The 26,322-nt window shown below is 38.6% G+C and overlaps 1 protein-coding gene across 4 annotated transcripts in view; it reads right to left on the bottom strand.

Annotated features, from left to right (window-relative positions):
- Positions 1-25,295, bottom strand: part of PDLIM3 (PDZ and LIM domain 3) — a gene marked incomplete at both ends in the record, with an annotated part of 29,251 nt that extends 3,956 nt beyond the window's left edge. The window contains 5 exons of one of the 4 annotated variants that reach the window (XM_079726722.1): positions 1,042-1,305; positions 6,047-6,114; positions 14,538-14,622; positions 16,259-16,410; positions 25,203-25,295. In XM_079726722.1, coding sequence (XP_079582848.1) covers positions 1,042-1,305; positions 6,047-6,114; positions 14,538-14,622; positions 16,259-16,410; positions 25,203-25,295 — 662 coding nt within the window. Of the gene's footprint in view, positions 1-1,041; positions 1,306-6,046; positions 6,115-6,527; positions 6,716-14,537; positions 14,623-16,258; positions 16,411-25,202 lie in introns of all 4 variants that reach the window. The other 3 variants (XM_079726723.1, XM_079726724.1, XM_079726725.1) reach the window with 3 other exon arrangements.
- Between the last annotated feature and the right edge of the window lie 1,027 nt (positions 25,296-26,322).

Here is a 26,322-nt window from a genome sequence, read left to right as displayed (position 1 = left end):
AGCAACTTTCACAAAGAAGTCAGCTTTGTTGGCTACTAAATAGCCACATTATAATTCATTTACAAAATGATAGAAGCTTTATTTTAATAAACTTTCTACAGATACATTCATGATGAACAATAAAAAAATGCCACAATAAAAATAGATGTCAGGCACTGAGTTGCGTTATTATTTTATGTCATTTAATTGCATTATCTAGATAAGGTAGTTGCTATTTGCACATATTTTTATTACCATTGTCATATTTGGAAATAATCATCTTATATATCTGAAACTCCTTGCAAATGGCTTTGAAATACATTATGGTATTATTATCACATTGTATTCATCCCAAGAGTTATCTTTGGGATATTGTTACATAGCATTCATAAGCATTATCATACTTCATAATGGCCCTATAATATTGAAAGAAGTAATAAGATTTTATCATATAATAAATATTTTTAATTGAAAGTGCTTGATGGCAAAAGTACTTTGAACAAATACGCATACTAAAGGAGAAATGAGCCAAAATAGCGATCGATGGAAATTAAATATCTATAGCAGTAGCTTGAGATATTCACTTATAAACCCTTATTCATGGCAAAAATTTTAAATGAAAAATAATTAACTCTCCACAAGATGCCATTAGAAGAAAAAAGAGGTATCATCTCTTTTAAAACCTCTCTGAACCTCCCATCCCTTTCCCAGTTTTTGACCCCCAAAGGAGAAACATAGATTATCCCAGATTTTAAATCACTTTTAAGAAGTATTGTACCAGACATTCGTAAACTACACTGTAGTTTTTCAAAAGACATATACATTTGGTCCTTCCATGATTTCAGTTTATTGCTATCTGTCACATAAAACTCTACTTGGTTAATTTTTCAAATCGCCCTTATCATTAGGCCTAGATATCTGCAATAAATCCTTAGTATTTTTTTTGAAAGCTTTTCACAAAGCTTTCTTTCAATGAAAAGACAGTGTTACAAGACACCAGTAAAGTTGACGTTGCCCATGTGTTTAGTTAATATGCCAATGGTTCAAAAAGACTCATATTACCTCATTGAGGGTGTTTCCCCTAGAGCTGTTGAAACCTGACCCTGAAGTGTTTCCATAATATTGTCATCTGAGTACAACTGCATAGGTGTATTAAACTGAGCATGTATAATCTTCACACCAGGAAGTTCCATTTCCAAAGGAATGTTAGGGGCCATCTTAGCAGCAACTTTCAAGTCACCTGGGTAAATAGTACTAAGAGTACTGACAGAAGAAGGGGTGCTACGTCCACTGCCACCGTCAATACCGGACGGAGTACTGCATCCACTGTGTTAATGACCACGTTACACAGAGATGACACAGGAACCAGAAAATCCAGACAGGAGAACACAGAGAACAAGTACAGAGAAGTTAAAAGTAAGAGGTGAATTAAATCAAATGAAAAAAAATATTTATTTCTGGCTAGAAGTTATTTTCAAAAGGGAAGACATTTAAAAATTCATGATTGAAAAACGTTTTAACAAAATTAAAAGGTACAGGTGATATTGCATTGTTTGGCTCTGTTCTACTAGACAATATGTTCTACAAGGCGAAGGCTTCATGTAAAAAGAGCTGTGCATAAAGGAAGTGGCTCAGGGAAATTACATTAGCGGGACATCCTTTTACATTTCTGAGCTGCAGTTTTTAAAACTAAAATATTAATGAAGGATCCTTCACAAATAGTAATATGAATATGCAGCATGAAGATCCAATCAAATATTTAGGCTAAACATTTCAAAATAAGAAGTATTTTCAGAAATGCAGTTGGGCCTTAATTGAATAGTAATTGGCAACTTGTAGGTTATGTGATAGAGATTATTTTTTAAGACTATTTTGTAAATATTTTATTGTTACTATTTTAACTTTTTCTACTTTCATTCTTTCATTTTGTGAAGACTACACTTTAAAAAATTGTTCGGTGATTTGATATAGGCTCTAGAAACAGCCAATAAATGCCTGTCACCTTGAAATGAATGATTAGAGGGGAAATAAGGTGATCTCAAACTCTGTGAATGCTACTTAGAGCTAAGATATATATATTTCTTTTATACATAGCTATTTCTTGTAAAATTTTGGAAGCACACATATATTTCCATGCATAGTTCTCATTTCCTTTTAAAGACAATTTAAGGCAACTCATTATTAAAACATCAGAAAGGCCAGTCATGCAATTTTAAGGACAACTACAGAAATTTCTTATTCTCTATGAATAGAATTTGCTGTGGATAGGAGGTTAGTCATAACTGAAGCCAATGACTAAAAAATCATTTCTCTACATGTATTTTAAGTGCAGCATGAGAAATGCATTTTTAAAGAAAAGGAATATATTGTTGTTTTTTTAAGCACAGTCATTTAAGACAAAGCTAAAAGAAATAGTAATATTAATGTGAACTTCAGTCATGCCTGCAGGTTAGTGCCGCTGTAAACTGAAGGCAGAGAACAATTTATATAGTGTGTTTACCTGAAAGTCAGTGTCCTCTGAGGGCTCAAGTATGGCCGCATACCTGCATTTACTCTCTAGGGCTACTAATGCCAGCCTCAGCCCCGTTCAGAGAGCAAAACCCAAAAGCATATATTGGGCATTGATTTTACTGGCTTCATCAATGCTGCAGCCTGGATAGTCTGGGCAACCCATGTCACTAGATGAATTAAAATTTTTTGTTGTGTTGTGTTACCCAGTTCAACCACCTGCAGAGACTGAATGGGGCAGGTATATATGAACTTGCTCCTTCACTTCCCGACTACTGAGAACTTGTTTGAAACTTAATCAGTAAATTGGTTGATCACATACAAAAATGTCAAATGGTTTATTCACCATTTTCATAGGCTCAACACTCTGCTGAAATTGACTTCAGTTGGTAAAAGAATAGAAATAACATTTCAGTTATAGTGCAGTTTAGTCAGGATCGTATTGATTTGACCTCAGTATAATGAAGCTTGTTAAATTGTAATTTAGGGATTTGAAACACTGAGTTTCAATATTGGGAGACTTGGGCTTAAAATAGTGGACCTTTTGAACAAGGATTTATAACTACACGACCTTACTGTGTGCCAGGCATGGTGCTAGATAGTGGAGAAGTAAACTATGGTCAACTCAGAACTTACAGATATACCTTATTTTACAGTTGTAATTAGTATTACATTTTTTTCTGTTATTAGTGTTCTTATACACATGCATGCTTGTGTATATAACTTTATTTAAGCAGAGACTGTGTCTTCTATTTCCTAGTTTCTTTATCGTTCTATTTAGGGGCCCGTGTCTATTGAATAGATAGGAAATAAACCCTAAGCAAAAAACAATTATCTTTTTATAAATTTCTGGGACAATTTTAAAAGAGCTCTTGAACTGACGCTTTAAATAAAATAGTTTTCATGGACTCTAGTCACTGTGGAGATCATCATGGGTCACCATGACCTATTCCTGTGACCTGGAAAGGTAGATACCATTGAGATTTCTTGACATTGACTTACTGGCTTGGCAACGTGTAAGGTTGATGATATACTCAATTACTATCATACACCTGGATGGATCATTAGACAGAGAACTGACTTCCCTGGTGTGTATATAGACTTTTGGGGACATGCTTCCAGAAGCGACTTGTCCAAAAACCATTCACCAGATTGTATTTTATCATTTGGATCTAGCCTTATATGTATTTTTAATGATAGCTGTGGCTTTAAACATTTACATATTTTCATATGAAAATACTGGTCTTTTAATATGCTTCAATTAGGATGAAACCATTGAAAGAACCCTAACTGATAGTAAGACCCAGGGAAATGAATATATTAGCATCTCCAACTTACTTCTGATTCAAAAGTTGTTTATTAATGGTGTAGTTATTGCTTGGTAAGTAGCCACTCAAAATTCCACCTTGATGAAGAATCATTTGGTAAGAACAAGAAATTCAGAAACTAGAGCAAACAGTGAGGGGGCACAGGAAGAAAGGAAGGATAATAGAAGCATTTTTATAATTTTTTTAAAATTTGTGTACTGGTACCTGTTTTTTAAGCAGATCCTCTCATCTCTGTTTTTCCACTCCCCTCTTCCAAATTTAGCTAGATTGAAAGGCACCAGCTTACAATGACAGAATTATGAGTGGCTTGTTATTATCACCATGTTTGAATTAAAATGAAAATGTAAAAGAAGGGCATTACATACCCGAATCTCCTTGACTTTCCCTGAATTTTTATAAAATTAAATGTTATTGGTCTTCAGCAAAAGCAAGATCTGTGTTACTCTAATGTATCATTTTATTTGAGCCTCGTGGAGTCCTATAGCTCAAGTTAGTGAGCTTACCATTATGCTAAGCTCAAAAGAATGCAAGTATATCCATTTTACTCTGCTTCTCTGGGAAGATGTATATATTATGTATATATTTATTCAATAGTAAAAGAGCATTTTAACTTTTAATCCAGTTTTTTTAATGTTATTTAGAGTGGGGTTGGGAAGCTGTTGAATGTGGAGAAATAGAGAAAAGATACAGAGGAAAATGGAATATGAAGGAGGCAAAAACTAAGAGAAGCAAAAAAAGGATTGTTCAGAGTTGCCAGTATGAGGGAAGGGTAACAGCTCCTGATTCTTCTTGCTACTCAGGCAGTCTGATTAGGTCCTCTTGGGCTTTTGTTCCTTTACCTAATGAACATTTGTTGAGCATGTACTCCGTCCCAGCCCCTTTTCTAGGTGCTGGGGATATAATATGTAGTGGGGGCAGATGTATTTGGTAGTCATTGCCTTTTTAGCATCTTTCTCCTGCTCTTTTACTCCACTCCTTCTTTCTGAGTCTGATATCACAAAATTGTCTGACTTATTTTGAGGTAATCCTCTGGCCCTGACTGTAGCTTATGGAAAGGTCTGCACACGGAAATCATATATCAAATGATGACTGACCATCCACAGCAGGCATCATAAACTCAGATGTCTCCAGGGGCCAGGAGGGTCACACATACATGAAAATGGGCCAGGTATCATACGCTTAGGCATGATGGGCATTTTGGCAAGATAGAGAGTAGATGTTCCATCTTAAACTTAAATTCAGTATTTTTAAAAACGGGAGGGTTAAATAAAACATTGTCAATTGACTCCACCTATGGACCCCTATTAGTGACACCTGATGTAGATCATTATTCAATGATCCTAACCTGTTAGGATTGATCCAGCCTAACCCCCAACTTCCTTCCTCTGGGCTGATGGATGTAGCTGAGGTCAGAGGAATGTGTTTGGGTTTGAGGTTTCCCGAAGTCACTATTTCCTGATGTGGCAAGACAGGGCATTGATTTCTTTCCTCGTAGGTTGGAATTCAGTTTCTAGAGAAGATTTGAAAAGGATCATCTGAAGATGATCTGTTGCTCTAACTGACAGACAAGAAGAGATCTTGCTCATTTTTATTCCAATGTGTGCACAGTTATCCATGAGGGTAACCCAGTAAATCCTCTGGCTCCAACTCTTTCTTTCTTTATACTTATTTTCCCCAAGTGGAAAAGTTCCTTTTCAAGTGGCTTCTCTTCCTTTGCAAGTATCCATAAGAATGCAAATTTATTTTTATGTAAGAGCTAGAATGAGTGGGGTTACCCACTGGGCTCTGATGGTGCAATGTGAATTAGGTGCTGAGATGAGATGATCAGAGACTGTCAAACATGGAAAGCTACACCAGCCTTTCCACGTTTGCCTTACGGGCTTCCTTACTCCTGACCAGGGGCTGGTTTTCATTTTTGTTCCTGCTGACTGGGGCTTCCTGCCCTGGGATAGGGTATGTCTGCCTGCCTCAAAAGGTCACTGTGTTCTGGATGGGATCCTCAGAACAGCAGTTATAAATACACACAGGGATTGCATAATATTTCACAGCTCTATAATCTGGTCAATATTTATTCTCTTCTCTGCTAAGTGAATTTGTTTCTTTTGCTTTTGAAATAAGCTTCAAAATGAGAAAAGTCACTCCAAACACCTAAGAGTTATGTGTCTTGGTGATTAGTAGGATTTATTAAAGATGCATGCACTCCAAACTTCACAATCTTAAAGCTTTATGACCTGCTTCGGCCTGGGATTGTGAAAGGTTTGGGCCGAATATTGTGCTTGTGTTCAAAGTAGTTCACATCCTGTAAAAACAAAGGGTTAAAAAAGTCCCTCAGTGGAAGACTAATATATATATATATATATATATATATATATATATATATATATATATATATATATTTAGATAAAATTAAATGAACAATAATCATACAGAAAGGATTATTTACCACCAAATATTGACATGACTAAGAAGGGTGATGATAGAACCAGAGTGATTTCTTCCTTTTAACCATCTATTCACTAAATGTTCTGGAACTGGCAGATTGGACTCCAGAACATTAGAACCATGTTCTAGATGCTTGTCTTTAAGATAAAAATCTGATCGTGCCTTCAGGAAAGTAAAAATAAAACAGCAAGAGCTGGACTTTTGAAAGGAAGAGAAGCCATACTATCACCATTAAGAACATGGTGGCCAGAAACCAAGTGGAGTACTTACCTTTGAGGTGAGCTAGGAATGAGCCCCCGCAGCTGCCCGTGAAGCGCATCTTGTATATTGCTGGTTGAATAGAGCCCAATGGGTGAGTTATAGGAAGCGCTCACTACCTGTCTTTTGTCATCAATGTTTGCTGCTGCAACAAAAGGCTGGGCCCTTCTGTTGTACCCGGCACCAATGGGTTTGAATTCCTGTACAATGGCAGACAAAATACACAGAGCCACAGAATGCACAGCAAAGCCGTTAACGCGCAAATCAACAGCATCGCTCTTGTTAATCAAGGTTTCTTTACCACTACGGGATTAATGGCCAGGTTAAAGGAGGACTGCATTCGCCGTGAACTTTACATGTGCTGTAATCACCCACCAAATGTTCAGGTGCAAAAGAACTGACCTTATTTGAAATATTATAAAATAATTCGAATATTAAACCTCTTGTCTGCTCCCTACTGACTTGTACATCTAGAGCTTTTAAGAAATTCTCATAAGACTCATTTGAATCCAGAAACTATGTGTTGGAAGTGAGATTTTTGGCTTAGAAAAATTATTCTACTTAACATTTTCTTAAGTAGAACTTACATATGCTTTCTCTTCTAGTAATATCTTAAAATTTCCCCCATTTTAGAAAATGGGAGAATAAAACAATCAGAAAGGGAGTGAGCATTTATGAATAACTGTACTGAATCATTATAACTAATCCAAGTTTTTTGCTTAATTCCTACAACAAACAAAATTCTTAATTTGCATTAAGATATAACCTTAAATTTAGAAAAAAATAATAGGAATTAAAAGACTTTCCTTATGAAAGCAGGAATAACATTTATAGAAAACCCTCCCTTTTTATTGTGATGATTTCATGTTGTACGTTCATGTTTACTCTAATCCCAGAAAGACTTAAGTCAGCAATTTAGAGAGAGCTAATTTATATGATTCACAAAAGGATTTTCACTTCATTGCTTTGGGAGAAGGACCAAACTTCACTCCTAAACTCTGGGTGTGAAACATGCCTGAATGATCTGAAACTGTATTACTGTCTTCTAATGTAGGAATCACTTTTTCCAGTTTTTATACAGATTTATAATTTTGTAAAGTTCATTAAATTTTTTTTTTCTTCTAAGCAACAGAAGAAAACCAAAAGGGAATGCTGAAATACACACAAGCTGGTTCTCTTTCCAAATCTTTTCATTTGGCAGAATTAGTAAGATCAGTCTTTACAATATTTTTGCTCACACATTCACATCAACTTCCTTTACTTTTGACTGTGCCGCCAGTGTTTCACACAGATCTCAAACAGCACAAACATTTATGATTATTTGAAATGGTTAATGGAGACTGTTTTGATTAAAAGAATAAAAAGGTCTTGTAATATTCGTATCTTTTTTTTTTCTTGTCATTGTAGGTGAGTAAGGTGTGGGATGGTGCTTTTAAGAAAAGAGATTGTATTCCTTTCTTAGGGGTGGAACCACAGTTTTGTGTGGTGATTCCAGAGAACACCAATGACTTCCTTTAGAGACCCAAGCAGCAACTGCTTCCTTTTGGTTCTCCTGAGCAGGCAGTTGTCACACACCCACTCCCTATTCCCCCATCTAGGCCTGTTGGCAAAGCCCACTTAAAAAATCGTTATGACAAGGCAAATGGGGTGCAGCTTCAAATACTAGCCCTGCAGAGTCTTTGACTCCAGGTGCCCCAAATCTCATGGTACCTAAAAATCTGTGATGTGGTAAAGAGGAGCTTTTCTCTCATCAACATTGGGCAGCAAAATTTAACAGCCTCCTGAACTTGAAAAGGTCTGAGTTGAATACAAAGCCTGTGATTCTATAGTATGACTGAATTGACTAATATCTTATTGATTCAGTTGTTTTATCTCCAGAATAATGACTCTCTGCCTAGAAGTTGGTTGGGTGACAATGTAGTTGCTGATATTAGCAGAATGACTGAAACAACCGAATACGGCTTTAGAAAAATGCTGAATCCCAGAACATGTGAAAATGTGTGCAAACATTTATATACTGGTACAATCTGATTGCTTTGGCTGATTTAATAATGAATTTGGAGTGGCTGTGTTTTATGATTAACCATTATGATTAGCTGTTATTATGGCATGAAAAAAGTGAATGGCAAATAATCATAAGTAATGACAATGGCCATGATTCAAGCTTTTGCTCCTCTTTTGGATATGAAAGAAGACGGAAGGCTAATTGCCTAATTTAGTTTTGGTGGACTATAAATCTCTCAGGTTAATTAAAAGAGTGAATCAGGAAGTACTGAAGGAATCAAGCTTTGTGGAATTTAGCTTTTGTTTTTTTTTAAACTGAGAGTGATATGCCTTAAAGATCTTGGTATATAGAATTGAATTTACAAAAATTAGGAAAAATAATGGGATGGCTTTATGGGGGAAAAAATCTCTGCCCTTATTTCTTCTGTCTTAAAATTATAAATAAACATGGTTGGCAACTGTCCTATAAATGAGGCATCTTCTCTGAAAATATTTGTGCAATAATAGTCTCTAGTAGTACTTCCAAAAAGCAGCACTTAGGTTAATTAGCTCCAAGCTTTTTCTTTGCCATTTTCAGTTTTAGTTACATATTGCAAAAGTCACAAAAGTGTAATTTGTTAAAATAAAACAGTAAAACTCTATTTTCCACTCAGATCATAATAGGAAGTGTTTCTAATACAGGCTTCAAACATTTGTATTTAGCTTTTGCAAAGCATTAGTTTATGGGCTGCTGTAGTCATTCCAAAAAAAGCACAATGAAGTGTATACACTAAAGGTAAACAAAACATTTAAATATGGCGCAGAGAGGCAACATTCTATCCAAGTCTTACATCATTGTTGATGGTCAAACAGAATCAAAAGACAAAACCAACGGGAAGTTTGCTATTCCACTTTAATTCCTTTTTATATTTTCCTGGAAAATCATTAGTAATGGAAAATACTAGTAAAAAAAATTATGTAGCAGTTAATAGAGTCCAGCTCTTGTGTTTATTCTACTCAGACAAAAGCATCTAAATGATTCTTATGTCTTAAGAATTCAACAAATAATCATTGCAGTTAATTAGATTTTTAAATATTATTTTTAAATGTTAGGAGCTCATATTAAGGAGTAATATTCTGAATTAATGGAATGCTAGAGCTGCCAGAATCAAAGCTAAGTAACTTGACAGAGATCCGCTGCCATTGGGAGAATATGCACCTCTTGACAGCAATCTCCCACATCCTTGAAATGACCTCAGCAATGATGTCATTCAAAGACAGTTCACCTTTCAGTTTCTTACTTGGATAAACATTTGGTCTGAGAACTGAGACAATAACCAGCTCCAACAGATACAACATGTTTGATACATGTGTGATAATATACAGATCTATTTATTTATAAGAAAAAAATGCCTGTGAAATGAGGGAAACTATGTCAAGTGATCATATATTTGATCAAGCCACACTGAGTAAATGATGATATTTTATCATGTTTGGAATTTATGAACAATCTCTACCCCCCTCCTCATGCTCACTGCTTAAATGAAAAATAAAGCCACCCTTATAATTATTTTTTCTTCAGTGATCTGTTTCAAGTGTTCCCCATATCTCATTGGGGAAGAGTTTGGGGAAATGGGGATTTTATGAAAATTTGTTTTGTATAGGCTGCCGTCCAGTTATGAAAACATTGTAGAATAAAGTTATTTCATGAAAATATGACAATTTCAACCCATACCCCACTTGATTGTGCATATAGTATGTCTTTATTATCAAATCTTTTATGGAAAGGATACAATCCTTTCTCATTTAGAAAACAGCATTTTTATTTCTGAAAAGTATCTTTCCTGCCTTGTGGTAACTTCATTATAACTTTGAATTGTTCAGCGAATATTAAACAAAGATGAGGGTAATGTTTTATTGGAGAATATAAGCTTTGAAGAAGGACAGAGAACTCTAGCACATACCTTTTCTCTAGAGCAATGCGTTGTATAGAAAAATGCACCTGCTCATAGGCCATGTTCAGGACTGTCTGGAAGGAGTTTATCCAATGGCCGGGGGTTGATCTAAACAACCTCTAAAGTTTCTTTTAAGCCTAAGATTCAAGTCTAAATTCATAAAACCAAAATTTAGCTATTTAATAATAGCACGGAAACATGGAAAAATCTAGATATTAAAATTTTGTATCATTATTACTATAACTGTGTCAGAAAAAGTCCCTAAAGCCTAAACCTATTCCTAGGGGAAAAAAAACTGGAAAAAATACACTAACATTTTATTATTTATGGCTGTACTCGGATGGTAGGATGTAATGGGTGTTTTTCCCCAAAGACTATATATTGCTTTTAAAATGAAAAATAGTATTTAAGTCCAATAGCAGAGGTCGGATAATTTACAATAGAAGTTTGACTTGGGTTGAGAAACAAGAGCTCAAATATTGTATCGCTCAATGGCATTTTACTATTCATATAAGATGGCATTTTATTTTATTTTACTTTATTTTATTTATTTATTTTTTGGCCGCACCGCGTGGCTTGTGGGGTCCTAGTTTCCTGACCAGGGATTGAACCCGGGCCCTTGGCTGTGAGAGCGCGGAGTCCTAACCACTGGAGTGCCAGGGAATCCCCTCATATACGATGGCATTTTAAACATTTAACGGTATTTTTTTTTCAGACTGACACACCTTTGTTGTCCAGAAGGGGTTGCTTTATTTGTAGAAAGAAAAGACATCTCTTTGCATAGCTTTGTATTAATTAAAAAAAAAAAAAGAATACAAACATAACCACAGTTTAGCCTTTCTCCAATCTCAGTCTACAAGTTAAATTCACTGTTTGATATTTATCAGTGCAGTTTGTTCTAGTTTGTACTATAGGATTTTCAGATAGGAGAGGTTATGCTGAAATTTAGCTATATTTTGCGGGGAATGTCCTGAAGTGCCAAGTTATGTGAACTGGTCATGCATAAATCTGGCCTGAGGTTCGTAAGGGGCAGGAATATTTTGGTCCTTTAGGGGAAGAACTGAAATGGTCCCTATCTCTGAGCCCTTCAAACACCCACCTCTTGGAGAGGGTGCAAGTAAGAAATTAGTCATGACTCAAACTAATGGAATGTTCAAAAGCTCCATCTGACTGACTTCTGTAGCTCTTCACCCAATCCTCACCTTTTTTTTTTAAACCTATCTCATTCTTTATCTTTTCCCCCTTTGCAGTATCATAAATATCCATACTGTCTGACCCCAAAATTCAGGACACATGGGCTAATAAATGATTGACAAGAGGCCAGAGTATTTAAGATCTGGATTATCTTTTAAAATTAATTCTTAGAATAACCATAGTCATAAATTAATACTCCTAGATCTGCAAAAGGGGCCTCTTCTAGAGTAAAGCTCAGACAATTGCCTTGAAAACTCCAATTCTGGAGAGATGTTAGCAAAACACAGGCTCCAATCATGCGTGCTCTAAGCTCACCCTGTGCTTAATAAAATACATACTTGCTGAGTCACCCACATGCCAGAGTGGGCGCTGCAACATGATCAGGGATCACTGGAGATTTGGTACTTTGGTCAAATATGTGTAGTTGGTCCCATATCTTAGCATCTTGTATTGATGAAACCGGGTTTCAAAAATTAGGAGAAATTGTGAATGGAAATGTGCAAAAGGGTGCAGTACAATTTTGGATGTGTACTCTATATCAGGGGTCCCCAGTCCCCAGGCCACCGACCAGTACCTGTTAGGAACCGGGCCGCACAGCAGGAGGTGAGCGGCGGACGTGCGCGAAGCTTCATCTGACGCTCCCCATCGCTCGCATTACCGTCTGAAGCATCCCCCCCGCCCCCGCCGTCCATGGAAAAATTGTCTTCCACGAAACTGGTCCCTGGTGCCAAAAAGGTTGGGGACCGCTGCTCTATATGGAAAAAGGAAACTCAGAATTCTGTGTGGTTTGTCCTAGTGATGATGAGAGGTTGGGGAGGTCAATATATGCGTGTACGTGAGCCTTAAATTTCCCTTTTCTGTCTTTTAAAGCACCACGTGATCTCTTTCTCGTGTGTTGCCTCTTAAATGATGAGTTACTGAGGGTTTCAGGAGGCAGGTAGGCTTGGGCATTCCTGCCAAGGGCTGTCTACAGGTGACAGCTCTGCCTGGAGAACTTTGTTCTTATTCCTTCTTGCAGTCTTTCTTCTATCAGGAAGATGTCGATTAGAGACATTATTCACCCACCCACCTTGGATGTTGGGGTAAGCCACCATCAGCATGCAGAGCGCTTCTCACCACATTGATTACCTGTCTCGTCCATTTTACCTTTTACTCACCTACCCTGAAGAGCGGCACTCTTACCTGACCTAAATATCCCCCTCAGCTTTCGTGATTTCTTTGCCTCGCGTGCAGCCCCTGGGGGTGGCAGTAGAACACCAGTCTGAGAGTTGGTTCCCAGGACTGTGGTGTTCGAATGAAGTTTATCTTTAGGGCCTCCAGTTCCTTTCATTCACTTGTCAGCTATTTAGTGAGCACCTGCTGTGTGCCATGCCTGGGGGACTCAGAGTAAGGAGAATAGACAGACCGGTTCCGCCTTCTTGAATATTCCATATCCTGCTCACTCCCTTTGGGGCCTGTTTTATCCTCCTTTTGCTTTTAGTGATTTTTAGGCTCAGGCTCTACCTTCCCTCCAATCAAAGTCTAGGACAAGGATCTAACAAACTCATTCCCTCTAAAAGTTAGACTACTTAGTATGTTTTTTTCTCCTGGGGTTGGGGTGGGGGTTTTATTTTAACTGAAAATAAGGTTTTAATCCAAAGTAGTTTGTAATGACCCTTGGATACTGATGAGGAAGACATTCCGGGTCTCCAGGGAGCTCTGCGCCGCCTTCTATCTCACTGTCAAGAAAGGCCAGGAGGCCTTCTGGTCACAGGCTGGTGGGAGGGGTGTCATGCCCAGCGATAATGAGAGCACCCACTTAACTGAACATCTCTGAGAGCAGTTCACTGTGCCAAGTTCTTTTTCTATATTATTTTATTTAAATCTTTAGAAGCTCTATGAGACACATGTACATATGGACTCTCCACGTTTTTACCAAGAGTAAAATGAATGGGGGCTTATGGTGGTAAATGGAAAACTTGAAGGACAAATTCAGGAGTTGATGGTCCTGAAAGGGGAAATCTTGCTGAAGCATAGATTATAAATATACTTTCAGTTCGTTTTCATTAGATATATAGAAAAACTACACTTTGGGAATATCTAATCAGTTTAGTAGGGATACTTGTTTAAAAAGGGATATTTGATTTATATATCTCTGTCTCATTAAACTTGGGGAGCTGCTGACCAAGCAGAGGTTCTAAAATCCTTTTCTTGATTACATTTCCCATATAGCACAATTGAGGGTTGGTTTAATTGCAGTTTTTTGGAGGTTTTGAAAGTAGACATGGATAAGCATCAGATTATTAGATTAATTTAGCTCATTATATAGAGTTGCCTGAAGGGAAAATCCTTTATCTTTTGTAATTCAGCAGCCCAGGCAGCATATCATCATGATTACATAACGCAAAACTCTTCTCCTAGAGTAAACTTAATTATAGAATGCCAGAACTGATAATTAAAGAAGGATGTAACATAAGAGCTGGGTGAAGACCTTGAGGAATTGAAGTTCACAATAACTATAAGATTAGAGACACCTGTTTCAAATGGTTGACCCTATTTTTGTTTTGCTTTGTGTTAACATCTTAAATTTCTTGGATTACCTCATGGTCATTTGGCAGATGCTCATCATAAAAAATGAAAAAGTAAGTGGACTATACACAGATATAGCTGACTTTTTCCTCATGAGAACATATTTGTCTTTTAACAAGGTGTTTGCCTAGGCATACTTCTCTTTCTTTCTTAATGTAAGAAGACACGGATAATATAAATTAATCTCGGAGAGTAAAGACAACCACTTCATCAGGTGGCTTATTCCAGTTTTTTAAATATTTGCCACTTTTCCCTCTTGGAAGGTATCCACATCATTTAAAAGGAAACATAATGTGAACATTATTTACTCCAAAATTCATACCTGTGGTTCTGATTCTAAGTTGATTTTGAAAGGATGAGCCTTTCCATCTTCAGTTACCTGTGGAGACCATAAGCGAGTTTCCGCCCTGTAAATAAAAACAACGTTTGTAAACCGCAAATTCTAATGGTACTTCTAGTTTTAGTATACTTTAATTTCCTATGTTTCTGAAAATACCAACAACCCTTGATACTTTGAGCAAAAGCAATATTCCTTGCTCATTATCCTGTATTGTCTTAGTGAATTAGTCTTATGTTTTTAGTGTACTTCTGGGAAGACTTGAATGGATCACAATTGCTTGGAGGACTGCCGTGGACTGAATGTTTGTGTCCTCACCCCACACCCCAGGTTCAAATGTTGAAATCCTAATCCCCAGTGTGATGGCCTTTGGAGGTGGGGTCTTTGGGAGGTAACTAGGGTTAGATTAAATCATTAGAGTAGGGCTCTCATGGTGGGATTAGTGACCTTATGAAAAGAAGAGGCATGAGGTCTCTTCCCTCTCTGTGTGAATGCACCAAAGAAGGCCACGTGAGGACATGACCAGGAAGCGGGCTCTCACCGAGAACCCGACCATGCTGGCTCCCTGACCTTGGACTTCCAGCCTCCATAACTATGAGAAGTAAATGTTTGTTGCTTAAGCCACCCAGCCTATGGGATTTGATTGTAGCAACCTTTACTAAGGCGAGGACATTGTACAGTGTCTGGAGAAAGTGGGTCTCCAGTGTATGTGGGAAGCAGTACAGGACAGGGAGATTCTGGAGGCACACCCTGCAGATGACCACAGGACAAACTAGATCCCTAGATCTCCTCAACTTCCTTCCTGTCCTACCTGGGGCACCACAGGAGGCAGTGAATGATTTGCCAGGTGGATTTGCTGTTGGCATCAAGGAAATGTGCTTTGTCCAACGCTTCTCATGTATCTACTTGGGATCATGTGGCTCCTACGGGACTATGTGCTTGGCAGGAACACAGGTTATGCATAGATAGGGAAAGAGTCAATTTCACCTCGTGAAATGACAGATTGGCTGACTGATTGTGCCTTTGGACCACAGCAGGGAAAAGTGTGAATACAACAGCAAGAGGATAAACACACATGCTAACGACCACTATAACAAATCATTATTTTCTCAATTCAGTTTCAGATCACGAGTCTGATGGCAATAGATCAATTTCCTAATGTTGTTTTTGGTCAGAAATGTCTCATTGTCTAAAACCTTCATGTACCTTGTGGGATTCTTCTGGGCTGAATTCAGTACAAAACAGCCAATAGCATACAGGATATTAGCAACCAGATTTTAACATGATCATATCTTGGCAAGCACGAGATTCTTTTAGGAGCATCTCTAAATTCCACTCCATGTTCTCTACCGTGTTTAGAATAGCAGTATAACTGGACATGCTGTTCGGTGTTTATGCGGCCAATACCTTAAATGGTTCAATTTTCATGGTCAACTAACTGCGTTAGTACAGGAAAAAAGTTATTTTAGCCTCTTTCATTATTCTGACATTCCAGAGGATTCTTTTAGAAATCCTTTGTTAACAGCCACTAGATTGACTGACTTCAGTGAAGAACAGACCAAAGTGGCTGATACGTTAAAAAAAAGCCAGTCAAAATTCTGGGTCCTCGATACTCCTTCTCACTGGGAAGATGAAATCATTTATACTTCTGGTTCAGGTTCTTCTGCAAAACAGATCAAATTTTAACACCATTAATTAAAGAGCACCTGTCAATTTTGAGACACAGATGGTGTGCTGCTGCTTTAATCCTGTCCTGTGCATCAGCATGAGTCATGGACTCAGTACCGAAGCCATCAATAGCCAGGATGACATCTCCGGGACACAGGTTGGCAGCTGCCGCCTTGCTTCCTGGAGTAATCTGGAAGAAATCATCGCACATTTAAAATCAACACCCTGCAGCATCTTGAGTTTTGTGCCCAACGTTTATATTTCACCTTGGTAACATTTTAGATGCTTCACTGGGCAGGACATATTAAATCTCACTTAAAATAACTCTTAATTGATCAGTTGTGCTATTTCTATTTTCCCATTATGTGAAATAATTTTGTTTCTTACTAACCACATTTCCTCCATCATGACATCTCTGATTCTCTTTTAAAATATCTTCCATAACTCCCTGTTCGGATCATATTTTCTTTGCTTTAAAGAAAATAATTTGTTTCTTAGGATTTTTTGTCACCCAGAACTCTCTATTTGGGAATAGAACTTTACTACATCTGGGGAGCCTTAATATTTGAACTGAAACTACTTTAGCATCCCTATAATGCACCTGGGATACAGAAAGCTGGAAAGAGAATCACTCTTGTATTAACAAGAAGAAGCCAAATAATATGCAAAATTATGACTTTTCGTGGACTCTTCAGAGAGCTGAAGTTGCAGGGCAACCAACTAGCTTGGAATCTAAGGGAAGACGGGAGTCTCCAAGGAAAGACAAGCATGGGCTCACCTGTACCAGAGCATGGAGGAAGATGGGGCCAAATGCACTATTTGTTAAGAAGAGTTTAGCTAAAATTATGAACAAATTGCTAAAGGCCAAGTATGAGTTAAGCATTGAGAGTCTAGAACCCGTGGGAACCACAGATACAAGAGAAGTTTGTATCTACTCACAGTCTCTTCTCCATGAATGAAGAACAGATGGAACAAATAGAAAACAACTAACAAGATGGTAGCTTTTAATTAAACCATACCAGTAATTACATTATATGTAAATGGCCTAAAAACACATCACGTTCTGTTTTTTAGCAGAGTTTGTCAAACTAGGTAAAAAAAAAAAAAGCAAGATTTAACCTTATGCAGTGTACGAGAAATCCACGTGGGTTTCTTTTTTGGAGGGGAGGTGGGGAATGATATGAGAAATGATAAGGGGGGAAATGATATGAGAAATGATATGAGAAAAATATGGTTGTTAAATGTTTAGAAAGTGGCATATCTGAAATTATTTCAGATATTTCAAATTATTTCAACAAAAACATGTTGAGTATACAGTTAAAGGCGATGATTGTTTTGATGGGTATACCTACTCCCAGTTTTTCTGGGTAAATCCCAACTATTTACAACTGCGTAATAGTCCTCACCCGGTCTCACCCTGCCTACTTCTCTAACATCATCTCACACCATTCTCGCTCCTCCGCCCCTCCCAATCCGCTGCTCTACAGCTAGTCCGATTTCCTTTTAATTCCTCAAATAGGCCAAGCTTGCACCCTCTTCTGGGCTTTGTGCACACTGTTAACTTGCTCCTGAAATGCTTCCCCCGACTCTTCACCCGGTTGCTTCTTCTCCTCCTTTTGGTTTAGGCTTAAATGTCATGTTCTCAGAGAGACCTCCCCAGACATCTGACGTAGTTTCTCCAGCCCCCTCCCCATCATTCTCCACTGTTACACCCTGTTGTTTTCCTTTATGAAGACAGTTTGTACTTTCATGTTTGTTTATTTACTTGTGTAGTGTCTGTTTTCCCAACTGGAAGTTCTTGAGGATATCTATAATATTATGTATATTCCTAATGCTTCACAGTGTATACTCAGTGTTTGGAATTGATGGATAATTACTTGAAAAATGAATGAAATGGACATTTAAATCAGAACTTGTGAAACAAAAATAACTAGTCCTTATATACCCAAAGATTACGGCTATTAATGTCAACCTGTCATTGTTCCTTTTGCAAGTTCCCACTGTTTAGATCAGAATAATATGTAGAACTTGACTTAAACCTCAAACTGCTCCAGGAATAAACTAGATCATTCCTAACGTTTAACTTGAGGATCAGTCATTAATTCATTTTTCGTCTCTGCTTAATCTAGTCATCGATTCGATTTAACTCTGTGGCTCTAAGAGAGATCCAAGATTCATATAAATGAATAAAATTGCTAAAATGACAAATTCTCATGGGTCCTAGATCTTCAGTCTCATCACTAAAATGTTTATTGTACTCATTTCATGTCTGTGATCACCTCACTGTAGCAATCGTGATAATTTCCAGAAGGGACAGATGATGGGGGCTGGGTGAAGACAACTGAAGATTATTACATCTCAGCTTTTAGGAGGCATTTCATAGATGTTTTTCCATTTAGAAATTCTCCCACACTCAGAACTGTTAGAAGAATAAAAGTTTCCATCCCCAGTGTGACTTGCAGTGCTAAAAATAACCTCAAACTTTTAATTTTCTCTAGCTATAGTTCATCAAAATCAGTACCATCTATTTTTAAACTTCTAAGACCAAAATGCTTTTCTTTGAGTTAAAACATGAGAAAGCATGGCTCAATGTGTTTGCTTTTAAAGCCTCACCTAGCTTTTCTAATATACTTTAATTTGGTTTATATATAATACTCGATCTAGGTTTAGAAGAGCCTAACATTATTTCTTAGCTCTGGTTCAGATGAGTGGAAGGTAGGGTTGTATGTATCTGTCTATATAAATTTTAAACGGAGATATCTGGGATGCTGAACTTAGATACTGAATATTACTAAATGTTATTAACAATGTTAATATGGAAGTTAATAACTATTTTATATTTATGCAAAATATTACATTTGCAAAGCTCTTTCTAATAACTCTCATCATTACAACTCTAAGATAGTCTGGACAAAGAAGGCTGCTTCTCTTTTTCAGAGAACCTGTGGCTTCTCACTAAGGTGGTTGCAGTTGTACAGCTATGTCACCAGCGGTTTCATTAGTTATATAGGAAAAGTGGTCGATAGTGATGCCAGAACCAACTTCTGACTTTGCGTTCAACCTGGCGATTGATGTCCTGGGACCTCCACATTAGGAGTTGATAAGAAAGAAAAGAATCTGTAGAGAAATGGATGAGAGACAAGGAGAAAACATGATCCTTCACTTCTTAGTTCTCAAGTTCAGGGAGGATAGTGATCAGCAAATGACCACTAAACTGGCCTGGTTTTAGTAAGGTAGACTATCTGTTTAATCATAAGAATGTATTATTTTCCAGCATGACTTTATATTATTTCTTTGCAGTTTATTTATATTACTTTATATTATTGCTCACAGTTTATTTTTAACGTTTTCCCAAATGATGAGAAGAGAGAGCTAAAATGAGGCCAAGAGTTTTTCAGTGGATTCTTCATTTTTCAGTTTCATTAGGGTCTCAAATGTCAAAAGCATTCGAGAGATCATTGGAAATAGTACTGCTGTCAATCACTTAGCACGTGTTTTCTAACTTGTCTCATTAGAAGGGTCACCGAGCATCTTTGCTTAACATAAAGATTCCAGTCCAATCCAGATGCCTGGAATCACGAAACAGAAGCTGCACCAGAGGAACTAGGGAATTTGTGTTTTTAACAAGTCCCTTAAGATGATTTCTGTTTTTCACATCAACCTATTACTTGGGTTTATTTGGAAAATACTAACTTAAATCACAGGTAAAGCATCTACCAATGTCCTATTAACTGTGGGAAACACGAGGGAAGTCCAGAATATCGCCCTGGTGGGATTTCTATATTAAGAATAAAAATGGTTGAAATAGTTATGGAGCAAGACAAGTATATACGGAAGGGCTGTCCTGTGGGGCGTGGATCTAAATAATGAGAAATCCCATTGTTCAGTTGTTCTCCATTGCCTGCAAATAAACTTCAGTAACTCACCTGGCATCAAAAGCCCTCCAGCACGTAGCTGCAGTCTACATTTCTAGTTCAATCAGAATCGCTGCAAGTAGCACCTGGGCATGGGTATTTTCAACTTATCTGGGTTAGGCTAATGTGCAGCCACAGGTGAGAACTATTATGGTGTTGTTATACTGTTGGTATTGGTATCTTTTAAGATGAGAAAACTGTTGCTCAGAAAGTATAAGAAACTTGCTTAGGGTCACACATCCAGTGAAAATTTGAAATTCCTCGTGGGTCTGTCTAACTCTATAGCTCAAGCTCCTCTGCTATCCCAAAATGCCACCCCTGCAGGCACTCTCTCTCCCCTGACTCCGCCCATCTCTTTAGCCATACTTTTTTCATGGAATCCTGGACAAGTTGTATCATGGTCATTTGTGTTCATGTCTCTTCTGCTGATACATGAACTTCTCAGGGGAGTAGAAACCCATTAAGTGATGACTGTATCCCGCACAGTGCCTTCCACATACAATACCTTCTGCTCTTAGTAGGTACTTGTGGGATGTATGAATGTTGGGAACAGATGAACCATCGCTTCCATGCAGACACATCTTTGTCAAAACACAATTAAGTACAGTCACCCCTCTGAATCCGTGGGTTCCACATCCAGGATTCAACCAACCAAGGGTTGAAAATATTTGAAAAAAAATTCCAGGGAGTTCCAAAAAGCAAAACTTGAACTTGCCACATGCTGGCAACTATTTACATAGCATTTACATTGCGTTAGGTATTAGAAATAATCTAGAGATGATTTAAAGTATAGGGGAGGATGTACCTAGTTTATATGCAAATACCATTTTATATAAGAGACTTGAGCATCCTGGGGTTTTGGTATCATTGGGGGGGGTTGGGGGCATAGAGGAGTGGGCGTCCTGGAACCAATCCCTCAAGGATACAGAGGGCTACCTGGAAAAAGACTGTATTCAACTGTAAACATTTCTTTCTAAAAGTTCAAATTTCAAATATAGTTTATATTAAAGTACTATTCAGTGTTAAAGCCTACAAAACTTAAGAATACACTAACATTTTCTATGTTGGTACCCAAGTCCATATATAGCATTCTCGGTTACAGTGATCTTGATCCTGGGTGTGGTCTGTATAGAAAGGAGGGAAGAGGAACTGAGTGGGAAGGGACATAGTGGCATGAGATGTGTACAGTAGTTTTACATCGTGTACACAAAAGAGGCTTGTGCTTTATTCCAAATTGGACCATTTATGAAAACAAACCATCTGTAACTTGGCTGTGATAGTAGATCCACCTTCTGGGTGGTCCAAACATTTAAGAAAGAAAGAGACTCCTTAGAATGTTCTTGCCAGAAAAAAAAACAGCTGCTCGCTTAGAGATGTGAACCTTAAACTTTATCCTGTGAAATGCCTAGGCCAGTTGTATATGGTGTTTGCAGTAGCAACACCCTGCTGCATGCTGAACATCCGAAACTTAAATTCATATTGCACGAAGTACAGCACACCCTTGCCTAGAAACTGCTTTCCTACAAATCGTATCACAACCAATGGCTCAAAAAATTTTTTGAGATTGTCTGGTGTTTGATTTACCTTACTTCTAATGTTTTTTATGATACAAAGTTTCACCCAGCTGGTTAATTGGATGGTAAACAATTGTAGGGTGGGGACCATTTGTCCTAATTTTGTGAATTGTAATTTCAGCTGATGGAGAGAATTACTTTGTCAATCCTGCCCCCGGCAGAGGGTGGGGCAGAGGTCCACGGTCTAAGGAGCATTTCTATAATCTGCTTCTGTAGAGTGGGAGGAAGGGAGGGGAGGGCATTGCTTATAGGACAAAAATTGATTTAATTGACTTGAGGACTGTATCTCATTCATGGGACTTTTTTGTGGTGTTAAGTGAAGGCATTGGCATTTTCATTCTTTGTATGCTTAAGAACTTATGTAAAACAGACAAATCAATGAACAATAAAACAGTTCTCCTTTTTCTTTATTGTGGAATACTTCTGAGGACACAGTTTGCACCTATTCTGAAAATAAATTTATGTCAAAAGTGAACAATTTATTCACTCATATTGTGTCTATTTGTATTCTGTGACCTGTATGAGGTACTGTGCTTGGCACTGAACAGCCCCCACATTTGCCAGTTGTTGCCCTGAGGGGGGAGCATTCCATCTGTGGGATACAGATGTACTCAACCTTCTGTGGTACAAGGCATGTTATAAGGAGAGGTTGTAGGTCAAGAGCTACAGTAATTAAATGGATGACTCCTGGAAGAAGGCTGGAGAAGTGGTATTTGAATGGGTTTCCACAGGCACAGAGGACAGTGGAGTGGGTGGGGAAGAGAATTCTGGAGAAAAATGATAGCAGGAGCAAAGCCATGTTACAGAAATCATAAGTGGTCCAGAGTATGGGCACCACTACCTATTTATGGAGTGAGAGGAGGAAAGGAGAGAGGAGGAAGAGAGGGAGGAAATGGACTTGAAAACTTGAGCTGGCAGAGAGGGTGAAAGCCATGAATTTCATGCTACAGACCACACATTTTATTCTCTATAAACTGTGGATGCCACTGAAGGATTTTTAAGAATGGGGAAGATAGGAGCAACCAGCAACTATCTCAAAGATGGCTGGTGAGAATATGCAGGGTGAATTGGAGAGGGGAGACAACAGCTAGGTGTGAAATTAGGAAACCTTGCCTGGGGACAGTGGTAGAAAAAAAGGAAAGTGGTAGATCTTAAAGATGTAGCGTCAGTAGGACCAGGTGATGAGTTGCATGGCACAAAACGCCTGTTTGGAGATATCTGTACAATAAGCAGAATCTTTCACGTGTGTGGGCTCCAGGATGCAGGCTTTGGAGGCAGGTCGACCTGCATCAAATTCTGCCCTGCCACCTGTGGTCATGGACAGGTTAATGAATCTCTTGAAGCCTCACTCTCCTCATCTGCAGAAAGGGATATTACTACTACTGCTCTGATAGGATTATTGTGAGATCTAAGTGAGTGTATCCATAGGGCTTAGAAGAGTACATAGCAGGCAAAAGAGTATACTAACACACACACAGCCTCATTCATTACCTTTTAACACAGCATAAAAATATTAATAGAATTATTCTACTACCTAATTACAACACTGATAATTATGTTTGTGTAATATTTTTTAGTCTTTTTTCCAAATGATTTTTAGTATTCTTATAATTTCAGAGGAAATACTCTCACTTAGGTGTTCACTAAGGCAAAAACGTTCACATGAATATGTTTTCATTTATTCAACAAGAATCTATTTATGTGAATGGCTTTGGGTACACTTGGAATACAAAACAGTTTAGTTCACCCGCTCTCCTTGAGTTAAATTAAAGAGAAAAGCCATAGTCAAATGAAATAATCAGATGTGTTCGTGCACTGTTATTGAACCAAGTGTCAATATGAGTGATACAAATTAGTTGAGTTAAAAATTCAAACGGAATTGGCTTCCCAAACAATAACTGTCATCAGATCAAATATATTTACCGATGGCTCCTGCAGTCAACTGCAAAATGTTAAGTTCTGCTTTGAAATAAACACTGTTTATAATGTCAACAACTCAACATTTCAAACATAAGATTAATCATATTGACATGTTCCACAGTAATAGTGAGATATTTCTTTTATAAATCACTGACAGGATTTCCGTAACAAAATTATTCCTTTAAGGTTTAATATAAATATGGTTTATCCTTTGTAAGGATTCAAAAGCTTATTTCATTTAATGTAAACAAATGAACACTATACTTCAGAAACTTTAAAAATATTTATTCGTAGAGATAATGGAAACTGTTTCCTTTGGTAAATCCATAAAAGGCATTGCTTGGCCCAGGTCACTGAACCATTTTCTGCCTAATTTACTTAGGAACATTTTTGGGGTATGTTAAGTTTTCATGTCTCATATGAAAACACATGTCAGATATGTTTATATGTTTTCAAAAAATGTAAAACAAAGCTTGAAATGTTCCATGGTATGCATCTGTTCCATGGATACATGTTTTGAGATATTATAAAAAGCCATTCATTCTTAGAACTCGTAAGTAGAACAGAATTTAAAAAGTATTACCTTGTTCAAAGCCTATGTGAGGGTATCAGATTATAAAGTATACATTTATAAAATATAGTATAAGCAGTAAGGAACAACATAAAGCATAGTAAAGGTATAAATATTCTGAAAGTTTATGTTTTAAAATTAGGTTTAATAGGCTTTATATGTGATAATTGAAATAATAATAATTTTCTGTTAAGACAAACACATGTTGGAAAAAAGATCAACTAGACCATCTAGAAATTTACTGACGACAGATCCTGATGTATCCATTTTCTTTTTTCTTAATTAGACAATACTTTAGAGAATATTAAGTAAGGAAAGCTTGACTTTGATGGTCAAGTATTCAGGGCTATTAGGCTGAGGATGGTTCTCCATCAGGTAAACGAAACTATCTGATACATTTTCTTTGTAGTTTGAGTTGTAGATGATGATTTCTAAGCCAAGTTCCAGCTTTGGAAAATATTTATTCAAAATGCCTGGAAACCTAGGAATACAGATAAGTGAAATTGTCCCTGTCTAGGCTGATATGAGCGCCTCCAACTTGGCCAGCCGAGGTCTTGCCCTGCGAACAGCGCCCTGCTGAAGTTTTCCTCCAGACAGGGAAAGCGCTCAGTTGCCTGTCTCTCTCCAACAAACAGCCACCACTGTCTCTCCTTCTCTGGACCCCATCTCATTTGTTACTGAAAGGAGACCCGGAGTGGAGGGTGAGAAGGCAGCCCACCGCGGAGCCTCGCCTTCTCTGAGCGCAGGGAAACCGCGCCGTCCGTCCGTCTCTCCTCGGAAAGTTGCTGGAGGCCAACAGGTTGCAGACAGAGACCATTGGAACTGACTGGATTAATTCTCTAAGCTGCTCTGCATCCTCCAGACCTAGTTTGCCAAGGTGCTGTCCTCCCTCGAATCGTGAACCCGAAGCCGAGGCCCCACCCAGCGCACCCCAGTGCCTCTCCAGGGGGCCCGCGGCACGCCAGAGTCCCCGACTTTCAGTAGAAGAACGGAAAACACCTACCCTGGTGATGATCAAAGGCTGGTTGAAGTCTATGCCCCCCGAGAGTCTGAAGCCCCAGGGCGCAGGGCCCGGCAGGACCACGTTTTGGGGCATGGTGCCTCCTGGCACGGCCTTCCTGGAGCGGGGGCCCAACGAGTGTCCCCGAGCGGAACAGCCCACTCTGCTCCTGGGGCAGTGTCCTCGCCGGACCGCGGCCGGGGAGCTTTATCCCCGCTCCCCAGTGACGTCACTGACCTCCCCTCCTCCCCGCCTCCTCCCACCAAGGAGAGCTCCAACTTTGGAAGAAAGAGACGCGCCAGACCCGCGGGAGTTTACAGACGCGCACCGGGCCGGCGCAGCCTCCCAGACCTCTTGGGCGGACGCTGAAGGAGGCTTCGGGTTACAAGTCCCATCACTCTCCCTCTTTTTAACATCTTTATTGGAGTATAATTTCTTTACAATGGTGTGTTAATTTCTGCTTTATAACAAAGTGAATCAGCTATACATATACATATGTTCCCATATCTCCTCCCTCTTGCGTCTCCCTCCCTTCCACCCTCCCTATCCCACCCCTCTAGGTGGTCACAAAGCACCGAGCTGATCTCCCTGTGCTATGCAGCTGCTTCCCACTAGCTAGCTATTTTACATTTGGTAGTGTATATATGTCCATGCCACTCTCTCACTTCGTCCCAGCTGACCCTTCCCCCTCCCCGTATCCTCAAGTCCATACCCTACGTCTGCATCTCTATTCCTGTGCTGCCCCTAGGTTGTTCAGAACCATTTTTTTTTTTTTTTTTTTTTTTTTTTTTTTTTTTTTTTTGCGGTACGCGGGCCTCCCACTGCTGTGGCCTCTCCCGTTGCGGAGCACAGGCTCCGGACGCGCAGGCCCAGGGGCCATGGATCACAGGCCCAGCCGCTCCGCGGCACATGGGATCCTCCCGGACCGGGGCACGAACCCGTATCCCCTGCATCGGCAGGCGGACTCTCAACCACTGCGCCACCAGGGAGGCCCCAGAACCATTTTTTAAAAAATAGATTCCATACATATGTGTTAGCATACGGTATTTGTTTTTCTCTTTCTGACTTACTTCACTCCGTATGACAGTCTCTAGGTCCATCCACCTCACTACAAATAACTCAG

This window comes from Hyperoodon ampullatus (genome assembly GCF_949752795.1).
Source record: "Hyperoodon ampullatus genome assembly, chromosome: 20".
Classification (NCBI taxonomy): Eukaryota; Metazoa; Chordata; class Mammalia; order Artiodactyla; family Ziphiidae; genus Hyperoodon; species Hyperoodon ampullatus.
This window is presented reverse-complemented; position numbering and strand designations above follow the sequence as displayed.